Source organism: Uloborus diversus, chromosome 3, assembly GCF_026930045.1.
Source record: "Uloborus diversus isolate 005 chromosome 3, Udiv.v.3.1, whole genome shotgun sequence".
Taxonomy (NCBI): Eukaryota; Metazoa; Arthropoda; class Arachnida; order Araneae; family Uloboridae; genus Uloborus; species Uloborus diversus.
In genome coordinates this window covers 185476152-185489625 of record NC_072733.1, presented here as the reverse complement: position 1 = coordinate 185489625, position 13474 = coordinate 185476152, and the positions used below count along the sequence as shown (strand labels likewise).

Below are 13474 nucleotides of genomic sequence, written 5' to 3'. Positions count from 1 at the left end.
ATTTACGTTAATGAAAATTAATGTAATATAAATCAAGGAAGTATATTTTAATTTCGCCAACGCAATTTAATTGTTAACTTTAAGACTTTCTAGAACATGGATTGAAAATTACTTATTTACGATTAGTACCAAATGCCACTCTTCTGGAACAAGCCATCGCTTATATGAATAGCATTTTTATATTAAATTTATGAATTAAAATAAATAAAAATAATAGTAATAATAAAAAGGTTATTAAATTAATAACTAAATGCCTAATTAATTTTAAGAATGTTGCTGCTTCTTAAAGGTCTAACTAATAAAGTACAATTTAATCATTTTCATAAAGTAAAAGCATGTTGTAACGAAAATATTGCTTACGTTTCTCAATAATAAATAAAAAACTGTAATAGCCTGTAAATCGAAATTAAAAGAGGGAAGGAAAACCTTATTGATGAACCGAATTTTTGAAACATTTCAAAGACCACTAAATGTTTGAAGAAATTAGTTTTAAAATTTTGTCTAAAATATTTTTATTTTATTTTTTACTTTAAAGTCTAAGGTATATGTTTTAATTGTGCACTGTGCACATGCATATTGCAAAATATGCTATTAGATTTCATTTGCTTTATAGATAATAATAGGAAATAAATTTCTTATTTTATGGAAAAACTCCGCTTAAAATCATGACGCAGCATTTAAACGTTTTTGATGCTTTCATTCAATTAAATAGATTGACCTTCCGCAAAAAGTCCCAATAGCGTGAAAAAAAAAAAAAAAAAAAAAAAAAAAAAAAAAAAAAAAATTGAGAAACTATAATTGGTTTTAAGTTGAACTCATATATCCCCAATAATATCTTGCAACAAAATTTATTTATGTCACGAATTCGAATTTATAAAGTTATTTTCAGGTTATATTCTCGCTACTATTGATCTAAAGCGTCCCTCCCAAAGGGAGGGAAAAAAAGAAACAAGAAAAGCACGGCGTGTATCATTAGTAAAACAAAATTGTATCCACCTTAACAACCTACCGAGTTCAGTAACTCTTTTTCATTCCGCTGTATAGCATAAAAATAATCTAAATATCCTAGCAGGGAACGTACATGGATTAGCGCGCGATCTTATCGCCACCTATTGACGCAATGTCCCTCTGTTTCTTGCGCAGAGTGATAGTGTCGGCCATGTTGAGTTGAGGTTTACGCGCTGCTCTGTTGACATCGTGAAGCAAGCAAGTCTAACAGCTGGTTTTTGAGTCATTGTTGCTTCCATTTTCATCTTATACAAAGTGTTTGCCTCGAATCTTCTTCCAAGCTGGATAGGCTACCGGAATATCTTCGGGACACTGTGGATTGGTTTATGGGGTGAGTTATCGTTTATGTGCGTTTTCACTTAATCAACACTATCCCCAATTTCTAGAAAATACTGCTCGAAGTACATTTTCTTAAAATTATATGTACATCTTATGTTTTCACTACTTAAAAGATGATTGCTCCCTTTTCAACTTTGTTTATTTTCCAATTGCTCCGTGTTTGTGACGACCATTTTCATAACTAAATTTATCGTCTGCTAGAAAAATTATTTTTATACCGGTAGGCTTAATGTATCAAAATATTTATTAAATCGATATTCCTTCGCAGCTCAATTCATGTTTATTTGTGCTTTAAAAAAAAATAATCGTACCTTGATCCTAATTTGTTGATGTTGCTCAAAACGATCTGTAGGAACTACCTGCCGATACTCGTTTTTAAGTGCGTCGACTTCATTTCACTGAGCATTGTTTTTGTTTACGGTTGCGAGTAAGCCTACATTCATGTGCAATTTTTTCGCTTGTTACTCCATGATCATAGCAGCAACACGCAGTAGTTAGCTCTAGCTGAAAGCTATTATTTGTCGAAAATAATAATTCGTCATTTTGAAGATCAACATTAGAAACACGTGGGAGAAACTCGTACCAGGATATTTACGCTTATTTATTTTTGTTTAGATTCTTTAATGCTTCAGTGCGGTAGCTTTCCTTTTGTAAGAGTAATCTAAAATTCCATGTTTTTTCAAATAAAATTTTTTTTCATTGTAAAATAAGGAAAATGTAACATCTTACCGTGCAAATATTTTACTAAATATTGTCGAATATTTTGTTTCTTTTAATGAAGAGAAATTAAAAATTAATGATTTTTAAATAACTTTTAACATAACAATCCATGTTTTTTTTCCCTTGCGTTTCTCTAATTATTCTGCGTATTTTCTTATGTATCAATCAACATTTTATTTATAAAATAATGTTTTACAACATAGTTTTATGAGGATATCGAAATGCAATTTTGGACAAAATTTTGTCGCAAAACAGCAAAAACCACGCCCACTTTTATGTAAATACATCAATTTCTCAATGCCAGTTGAGGGGGGGGGGTACAATTGACCCCCCCCCCCCAGATCCCCTAATGATGGGTATGCGATCTTAATCGTTCAACTGTTTCTTGGAGCATTTGCCAAAACATTTTTTCTTGATATTTCTGTTATACTCATTTTAATAATAAAGCACATTAAAATGTGATTTATTATTGGATGTTTTTTATACCATTTGTGAAACACACGATAAGTTCTGGAATTTCAATATTTTGCCAATTCGACTAAAAATACGATCAATCACCTAGCGCAGCCAGAATTTACTTTTTGGGGGAAGGAAGTGCAGGTTTTGTTGAAACAATGCTGACGCGTTTTTTAGAAAGGGGGGGGGGGAGTGCATCCTATAACTTTCCATTTTTTTTTGTCTTTATAGTAGAATCGTAACGTGAAAGTTCGGATTTAGTTGTTATTGTTGAAATTTCCTAATTCCTTAAATTTGAAATTTCTTGTTAGTGAAATAAATTTAGAAAATTCTCTAAAATGCACCGAAAGTAAATTAGAATCGTGTGATCCAACGTTGCATTTGTAAAATCTTTAAATTAAAACAAGGTGCTAAGTAAATAATTGAATGAAGATGCTAACATCCAAAATTGTGGAAAACAATATCCAATGTTTATGTACTTTTGAATCGTTTGAGTATTAAAAAAGAAATCCTTTTTTTGACACATTGTTAATGATTTTTGAACGACCCCTCCCCCCTCCCTGCAGCGCCAAAAGATTTATTTTTAAGTGTTTGTCACCATGAATGCAGACCAAAATAATAATTCAACATTTGTCAATTTGCCCGTTTCTTGCAGTTCATTTATCTGTTGCATAAGTAAATGTATTTACTTAAATATTATTTCCAAGGTCTCATTGAAAATTGTATGTACTGAATTGTGGATAGTAATTTTTCTCTATTTCAATTATCCTAATTATTTGGTTTGAGCATTCGTTTTATCAGTTTTAAAAGCTGATTTCCATTTTAACCTCAAGTACTCGTGCATTGAAATTTTTGTAGTCATAAATTAAGTAAGATGACCCTTTACATAAAACAACTATAGAAAGTTTTACTTTATAACTTCCTGTTTAAATTTGTATACTGACATCATCACCCTCGTACAAATGAGTTACTTTCACAAAAACTACTCGTAACTCGAACTGTTCGTGAGGGCTGCCTGCTGCCCTATTGCTACTCTTTCTCTTGTAATCAACCATGATAGGCGATACAATGACAAGAGGATATAAACCATGGAAATGTAAAAGCATAATGTTTGAACTTGTGTTTCAAAATTAATCCCAAGTTTGAAACGGCAGATGTGAATCGAAAAATTACATTGCAGTATAGAAAACATGCCAAACAAATTGTAAATTCTGTAGAACTTTAAAAATCCGTACTTATTAGGACCATTCGGATTTTCAAAAATAACTAAGAAAATGTAGATTTGGAGGAAAGAAGTATGCCATTGAATCAAATAAAGTTGTTATATAATATGTATGTCAGTGGCGTACCTAGCATGGGTGATACTCGGGACGGCAATTTGTGGTGTCACCCCTCCCCCCTACAGACGCAAAAAAAAAAAAAAAAAAAGAAACCCTTGAAATTTATGTAATTTTCAGAAACAACTACATTTGTGTTATAACGAAATTTTAAGTGGGCTAATATAAAAAAAAGCAAATAAAAATGGGGGGTCTGGGGGTTTCTCCGCCGGAAAATTTTCAAATTTGTAGTCTTAAAAATACATTTTAGCTTCATATTTTTCAAAAACCTGCAATTCCACTTAGGGTGTCGCCCCCCAGACGGAGACACCCGGCGCGGACCGCCCCCCGTTGTGACGCCACTGTGTATGTACATAACATACAATACAGAACATAATGCTACAGTCTGTTATTACATTTTCTGACAATTTCACGAAAATTAAGGGACATTTGTAGCATAAAGGATCATTCATTATAACTTCACAAAAGGGCGTTGAGATTTTCGACGATTCGAGTTTTGGACATCCTACTGTGACATTAAAACACTTGCGTTGCATAACAGGTGTAACTGAGGATACCGAGAATAAGTTTAGAATGAATTCGGACTCGTGGAAATATCGCAGAAAATAAATTTATCGTCAAGGCCTACACTACCGTTGTTCGCCCCATTTTTTATTTATTTATTTTATTTTTTTTCAGACTTGTATCATCTACCGTACTTTGGCTTATTGTACAATCTTGCTTTTTTTGTTTACGCTGAAAATAAAGCACGAAGAAATGTCAAGATTCCAACATTTCTTTATTGTTAGTGCGGAATCCAAAACACGTTTCTTCAAATATCTCTATAACTCAGTTCTGCAAATACTGCGCATTAATTTTCCCCGGCAGTGCGGCACCTGTTAGGGTAGTTTCTTAATTCGGGTGAGGTCCGTACGTGTCACTCGAATTACACAGTACACGGTGCATGCAACCCCCCTTTCATATGTTTAAACCTTTTTTAACCACTTACAATATTTTATTTATAATCATTTTTATGTCCTAATGTTCTTTTTGCCAAAAAGAGTGCCTTGTTGGGGGGGGGGGGGGGGGGGTATATTGTGTTCTCAACTTAAGCGAAGTACTGGAGCACGGGTTCCATACTTAAAAAGTGGCTAGAATTTATTTTTTTGAAATTTGAATACAAATATCATTTTTAGAAGCAATGACATTTCTTGTCAAATATGTACGTTTTCTAATTAACTAAGCGGGCTCCTAAGTCAATTTGCTGATAATATAATTTATCGTTCTGATAAAATGAAGAAACTCTTACAAAACTTCACATTTGTCTGCGATATTTTTACTCGATAAAATTTTAGCTAAACGTAACTGTTTTTTTAAAAATGTATAATATCCGAACTCATTATTCAATTTGTGAATGACTGAGACATATGAGGCAGTGAGAAGCAAAGGGGTGTAAGTGGCAAAATTAAAAATTTTGGGATAACCAGTACAAATGGTAGGTGAACCTCTCCTCTGTCTTTGGGCAAGCAGCTATACAGCATGATTTAGAAAAAAAAACAAAAACAAAAACAAAAAAAAAAAAAAAAAAAAAAAAAAAAAAAAAATGAAAGCCCACCTAGGAAGTTATCTTTAAACGCGTTTTGCTCAAAACTTGAAAATGTCCACTTACGTCCCTTTGCTTCTCACCTCCTCATTATGAGTTATTTAAAATTATAATTTAAATGTTTCGTGCGATTTTTAAAAAAAAAAAAAATATTTTCCTTCGTTAAAAATTTTAAACAATCTGTTTTCTTTACAGTGATATTAAATTTATCCTTGGATCATTACATCCCCCATTGAAAAAAAAAAAAAATATATTTCCGTTACATTTTAAAAAAAAAAAGGAAAAAGGATTTGGTAAGTTTCCGGCAAATTCAACACCCCATCAAGCGTGCGTATACCCAGCAGATGAGCACACGTGAAAGTTTGACCCTGAAACTGATTGACCTTGAATATAAGCGTTCCTCAAATCCTTACTGCATGCAGTAGTAACAGTTGCTGCTAAAGTAGTAATTTCCTAACGCATCTAATAATAGGTCAGTTGTATAAACCTGAAGTAGACATCAGTTTGAATGCAGAAAAAAAGAAAAACACTCTATTATTCAGACTTTTCACAAGCTTTTTCTTTCTTATCTGAAATTCTTTATTAAACTTTTTCCGTCAAAGTATTTTTCTTCCCAATTAGCTTTTTTGAGATATTTTTCCTCTGTTTATTTAAATTTTACTGACCTTGCCCCAAGGCCTGAAATTTGAAATTTTTTCTTGGTAACGTTGAGGACACTTTTATTTTCATTTATTTCTTTTGCTATCAGGCGCCATTTTACTTTAATCGGGACAGGGGGGTGGGAGAAAGGATACCTGTTGGCCCTACGTCTTGAGCTTGAAAAAAGGCCCCCGGTTTCAAAAATGATTTAAGCTTTAAATGTTTTTTTCCCCTTTTTTCTCATAATTCGAACGAAAATTTAATCAAAGAGGAAAGGAATCTTGCAGTATTGAAACAAATATAAAATTAGTAATTGTAAGAAAAGTAAATTTTAAATTTAAAATAATTTATTGGAACTTATTAGAGCCTAGTGCGAGTTCTGTCAAAAAAGGTGGTATGTCAGTTTGGTCGCTGGGCCCCCTCCTTCCCATAAAACTTATAAAACTACTCAGATCACGAGGCGAACCCCAGGTGGGGCTACCTGACTAGACTAACATGCTTCAGACACGTGAACGATACCGTATGTATTATATGCTTAAAAAAGAAAAAAAATGTTAGTATAAAATAAATAAATAATCTGGATATTGTGTGGCGTTATGAAAAATTTAAGAACCAGTTTTAAAATTTATTATCAATCCTATTGTTTTTTTAAGATCTCTAACATTGTACATAAGAGTCTACTAGCTTAAGTATTGCCGAGAATTGTTACTTTTTTCCCCGTTTTTTCCATGATTACATTTTACTGTAAAATTAATCAAAAGATATCGTTGTATATATTTAATCATTGTTCGTCTGTTTGAAATCCATTATTTGCGACTTAACGTCATATCAAGCTAAAGTGGTTGATCCCTGGCACGTAGTGTGCTCAAAGTCAAATAAAACGATGCATTTTATTTTACTTATGTGTATATGTTACCGCAAAAGACCGAAATTGGATAATGTCGACTTTCACCGGTGATTCACTGAAAACATTCGGTTTTTCGCCGATATCTTTGGTATTTGAATGTATTCAAATACCAAATTCACCGGAAATCACCGGAAGTTTCCGGTGTCACCATTCCGGAATTCACCGGAAAAAAGTTGACATTTACTAGATTTCGGACTTTTACATTAATATATGTATATTATTAAACCAGTGGCACTCAACCTTATTGCCATTGTATCCCGTTAATAATGTGTACAGGGCGTATCCCGTAACAATGACGTAGCCGGAAAAAAAATTTGGTGGCGGGAATGTGGTTAGCTTTAATCCTATTCTATTGGTCAAAAAAGGAAACTCAGAGTGGATTTCTGAGTTTCTCAGGAAACTTCTGAGTTTTAGAGAAAGATATATATCTTAAAATCCTTCCTTGTCAAAGCCACTACCCTTAACTCTTTTAAAAAGTCACAAATATCAAAAATAATAGGAGAAAATTATGATATAGCAGCAATTCTCTAATTCCAAATTTCTCACAGAACAACACTTAAAAATGCGAAATCAATTGGAAAGTCATGGTAAAGCTCTATCCGAGCCTTCAGAGTGAACAGTTCCTTTGAGCGTTGGAGGTGACATGAGCCGTAACAGCTATGAAGCATAGCTTCGCGGAAGTAAATAGTTAGACTGAGATTTTTTTTTTTTTTTTTTTCCCATTAGTATTGCTGTGAGAAATGTTGGGTGTCTAACATATCGCACCCCGGCAACAGAAGTGACTCAAAAATTCGAGAAACGTGCTATATTTATTGAAAATCTAAATTTAGTACTTTTTCTTGCTACAAAACTTGTACAAAGTTAGTTTACACTACTGGTACGGAGTGGTGTATAATCGATATAATTCTTAGTGACACATCATTCAAATTTCTTAATTCAGAAGAAATTTTTTTCAAGAATTAACTATTCACTATTAATTTAGACTGTAAAAGCTAACCAGTTAAAAAATCATCATAAAAGTTTTCCGCGTACTGTAGTATATTTTAGAATAAATCAGTTAAAAGAGTAGTATTGCGTGTGACCTTGATTGTCTCCAATGTTGAACCCCCCCCCCTTTATTTTTTTGAAAGCTCTCATTTCTGTTGCCACGGTACGATATAAACTCGTTGCGTACTCCTTGGAAAATCTACAAGTATCATAGGGTATTTATCCTGTAGATCGTGGAATACCGCTATAAACTAGTAGTTCTCAACTGGTGATCGCAAGTACTAGTCTACAATTATCACGATATTTTTAATTTAAATTTTTTGAAGTCTTTTTTTTTTCTCTATCGAAACGATGAACGCGTTGCGTTTATAACAACTACACCACTCAAAACGTCCGAGTTCTGATCAAGCAACTTCTGTTTCATTTTGTCACACGTAGTATAAGAACTAAGTGGATAAATTATCTGATTTTTATGACATTAACTAGTACTACAACTTTGCACACATCCTTCATTTTTGTGTTGATTGGCTCAGTAAATTAAGTCGACTGTACTGCCAATTTGAGCAAATAGTCGTCAATGTAAATAAACGACCCTAAATTTAGATAAAGCTTAACCACGGAGAGATGGCGCATGAACTCAAAGCGGAAACGGACCACTCCATTTTGTAATAGGTGAAATTCCGTGAGAATGCGGAACTGGGTTGCTTACGCGTTCTCTCCGATTCTACCTATTACAAGATGAAGTGCTCCGTTTTCGCTTCCAGTTCACTCGCCATCATGCCGTAGTCTAGTTTTATTTCACTAAACGTGTACAGAAATAGCTCGTTTACTGTGTCTTCTGTCTGTATTTTACCCCGCAAAAACACGATTAACTTTCTTACTGGGGGAACGGCATGAACTTGTTTTTCCGGGGGGGGGGGGGAGGATGAAATATAGTTCTTATGCAGTGTATCGAGAGCGCTGAATCCGATGGTGGTGGTCTAATTTTTCTCAACTTTCCCGTTTTTACGAGGCATAGGTGTCAATAGAATATCGTCGCCTCAGAGCAATACTAGGATATCTTAGTGTTTTTCCTGGGATTAGATGTCTTAGTGTGGCTCTGAGGCGACGATATAATGATATTTTTCAAAGCGTAAGCAGTGGCGTAGCTAGAAATTTTTCAAGGGAGGTGCCAACCATGGCAGTGAAACCTGTGTAAAACAATACTGTCTATAACAAAAAACCTGTCAATAACGATATTTCTCTTGGACCCCGCAAAATATCAGCATAAATAATCAAACGGTCTATAACGATAACATGTCTATAACAATTATTTTTTTAGGTCCTAACGGTATCGTTGTAGTCAAGTTTTACTATACTTGCAAACGTTAATTGAATCAGTGATGATCCGATTTTAATTTTACTTACACAATATTACATACAAAAAATTGATTCGATGATGGAAAAAGTATTTTAAGTGGAATGAAATAACTTTAATTTGCATTATTGGAGCTTGATTTTGGGCTGCAAGGGAGGGGTCTGGACCCGGGGACCACCCCTTTTCCTACGCCACTGGGCGTAAGTATCTGTAGTTTGCTACGCAACGTTCATCTGGTAGTCATTGGCCATTCTCATATAGCGAGAAAGTTTTCAATTCTTATTTTAAATTCGGTCTCTGTATGAAGTAGTTCCTATTTAGCAGTTCCGAATTTAACGTATCCATTACTATACACCGAGATCTACAAATTTTTCACTTTCATTTTTTTTTTTTTTTTTGCATTTTTGTCTTATATTTACTTTGCTGTGCAAACTTGCTCAGTTGGTTTTCGCAGACAATAAAGCCCAAAAAGAACATCAAATTCCAACATTTCACTCGTGTTTGCAGGAAATCAAAAAAGCATTTCGTCAAATATCTCAAGAACTCTTTTTTGTAGGTACTGCGGCTTACCGGCCCACGGCAGTATAAAGCATTATAACTTATTCATCTAATGGTGCTTTTTATTCTGCAGTCCACTAGCGCAGCCAGAAAAACCTTCTGGAGGGGGTTTTTTGATCGAAAAACCTTCTGGAGGGTTTTTTTTTTTAATCAAAAATATCTTCTAAGGTTAGATTTTTGGTCAAGAATACCTTCTTAAGGGAGTTTCGTGATTAAAACAGGCCTTTCATGTGTTTAAACTTCTGTATTAGAATACGCATTTATGTTAAAACTATTGCCTCTGAAGGGTGTTCCCCCCCCCCCTTCGCTGCGCCACTGCTGTAATCATAATGAAAATATTTCTGAGGAATGAATAGGGAGGAGGGAGTAAATCCCTGGAACAATGATGCATTGGTCATAATTTAGTATTAAATTTAAGGATTTCCGTGTGAGCATTTTTTTTTTTTTTTTTTGCCAGATAAGTTTTGCTGTTACATCAAAAATATCTGATCTAGAAATTGCACGTCTTTTGTAATAAGTTTTTTAAAATTTAATTCTAAGTAGGGCAGCGTTTTTTGTATTGTTAGGGAAACGAGCTTGCTGCTAGGATTTGCGTCATTCCTTTCTTTCTATTTTTTGTTCTGTCTTAATCCTGATAATTCTGTGTTTTCTTGCTATCATTCAGGCGTGCGAACATAACGTTAGAATTCATATAGTTACGGAAGCTGGCACGTAGTAGAATAAGCAGGATGTGAGTTAGAAGAAATGAAGTTCCTCAACAAAAGAAATGCGTGGTTTTTGAACTGAATAGAAGGATAACATGGTTCGTTTTTTTATGTTAGTGTTTATCTCTCTTTAATTTCACATTTGAAGAAGTTCTTTCAAATCATTGTTCATTAGCGAACAATGACGCAATCGTTAGGAGCGTGATTTACTTGAAGGATTTTCGAGATATTCTTTTTTTTTTTAAGGTGAAAGATTAGCAAGTCGGTTATTTTTTTCAATCCTCGATTTGAAAAAGTTTTTAAAATTTTATTTTCAAACTGAATCAGCAATAACCAAACCTTGCTCGATTTCTATTTTTAAGTTGTTAGATGGAATTCGATCGTTACAAGGTTCGATCGAATTGCAAGCAAATGGTTTATTAAATTACAGGCTGTTTCAGGAGTCAACTATACAGTTTCATTCATTGCTAAAATGCTTTCTGGTTAGATTTGTGAGGAATGTTTTAAGGTTTGTTAATGCCGGAAGGTGATAGTTGTCAAAAACCAGCCTTTCTCACTTTAAAGTAGGGACTGATCGAGCACTAGAGTGATAAGTTGTGCACTCCGCTTCTGTGGTTAGCTATACAGGAGTACCTCTCAAATGCTACGGAGCACCCTCCAGAAAGAGAGCCCCCCCCCCAATAAGATGTAAAAATCTTTCAAATTACTCCCCCCTAAAGGTTTTATTGACGCATTTTGCGCTATCCACCCCTCTTGGGCACCCCTGAATAATACATAAAGTTCTGTGAAATTCTCATGAGACTAACTGGTTTTTATATACTGCCGGCCTATGTGATTCGGTTGTAACAACATAGAAATGTGACTTAACTGGACTGTAACAGACTGTAGGTTCTGTTTTAAGTGCACATGCAGTTTTTATGTGATTTTGAATCGAACTTTATCTGCACATAATGGGATAACAGTTGTTGGAAATCTTTTTAAGCAGATATGATTTTCAACGTCCTGAAAGCGTATTTCATGCATTAGAAGTCGAAATAACGCCTCAAAATTTAGTCCAGCGAATTTTCACTGTTCTAAATAAACAATTAACATCGTAGAAAAAAGAGGAGGGGGTGGAAGCAATTGGAATTTTTAAAATACTGTATTTTAAATGTTATCTTTTTTCTTTCTTTTTTTTTAAAAAATTCAAAATGTCAAACATTTTAAGTGTTAAAAATCAAAATAGTAGGTGGGCGTCTTTTCTTTACCTGCCATCTTCCGTTTCAGCCTTTGAAAGTTATTATTTTTTGTAAAATGGAATTGATCACTATTATGGTCTTTGCTGTTTTCGTACATACTTCATTCCTCTAAAACGTATTTCACTCCTCCAAAAATGTCGAGGAATATTTTCATGTCTTGAAAAAAGCCCTATCTATATGTGTAAGTTAAGGTTCGATTGGAACCAAACTCATGAAAATATAGACATTAATGGGAAAATGCATCAGTGATCTGCTAATTACCACTTCTTATTTTCAGTATAATTATTTGTCAAAATATCTTAGATTAAAATACTGACTGCTGTAGGATACTTCTTTAAAAATTAACGGTATCGATATTACCGAAAACTCGGATTTCTATATCATTGAATTTTGTGTTGTCCCTGATTTTTCTAAACGACTGCTGTGAATGATGAATTTAAGACGACTCCGTTTTGTCAAGCTGTTAAAGATCCAATTTCTTATTTTTTTCAAAACCAACTCCTGGATAGTTGCCTACATAGGTAATGTTTAAACCTCATTAGAACTCGCCACTGTACGGACATGTAAAAATGAACAAAAGAGTAATCCATTTAATGTGTAATTGCAAGGCATGGGGGCCCTTTATTGCATGATACCCATAGCATTCAGATTACGTGTTCAAAATGTAATATTAAAATTCAAAAGGGAATTAAATATAGGTGCTTTGAAATTGCGAATTTTATTTGGGGGAGAGGGGCGGCAGAACAATTTTGATCCGGGCACCAGCATCTCTTGCCCTTCACACATATTTAAGTATTTGCTTGTTCCAGTACAAAGGGAATAACATTTTTAATCCTTGTTCTAACTTGACAAAGCTTTTTCTGTTTTTCAGGGGGAAGGGTATTATAGAATGATTACGGCTTTCGTATGGAGTTGAAGGGAAATTAAGGACACCCGTTGTCCTGTTAGCATTTCTGGCTCGAAAAAGCATTCAACAAAATAAATTAAATTAATAGATCACTATGCCACAAAGAAAATAGAGTATTTATTTTCTTAAGTATCTTCGTACTTGAAAATAATAAGTATTTTGGCTTTTTTAAAGTAATAAATATACAACACTTAGGTTTTTTTTTGAATTAGGTTGAAATGTCACAAATCAATTACAGTTAACAAATATTCGTGAATTCATATTTAATTAAAGATGAAACATTTATTTGATCCACAAAAAGGTTCGCCCTAACTTTTTAACTTAAGGGGTCACAGTACCTTTCAAACATTTTTTTTAAATTTAAGTAAATTTTATATTTCTTTGAAACCATAATATGCATTCTTATTTCTTAATCAATAATTTAGTTTCAAAATTTAAATATATTGCCTACTTTTTTAAAAAATTCAAAAAATTGAGAAAAATTTCAATTTTTTTTAAATCCCTAAGGCTTTTTTTATTTTTGCACTAAATAAAAAAGTTTTTTGCTAAACGATCACTATAATCATCTCTAAAAGTCTGTGCATTCATTTGCTTATGAGTTTATTAGAAAATTTTCTGCGAGTTACTATGTAAAAAATCAAAGTTTTTTAAAAAAAATTTGGTTTTTGAAGGTTTAACATGCTTTAAACATTTGAGTAATTTATAAAATGCTTATCCAATGCACAGTTTTGTCAA

General features: G+C 33.4%; 1 protein-coding gene across 1 annotated transcript in view; it reads left to right on the top strand.

Annotated features, from left to right (window-relative positions):
- The first annotated feature begins 1154 nt into the window (after positions 1-1154).
- The window catches only part of LOC129219327 (MOB kinase activator-like 2), a 456395-nt gene continuing 444075 nt past the window's right edge, over positions 1155-13474 (top strand). The window contains exon 1 of the mRNA XM_054853683.1: positions 1155-1339. Within this exon, the coding sequence (XP_054709658.1) occupies positions 1335-1339 (5 nt within the window). The 5' untranslated portion in view covers positions 1155-1334. The remainder of the gene's footprint in view (positions 1340-13474) is intronic.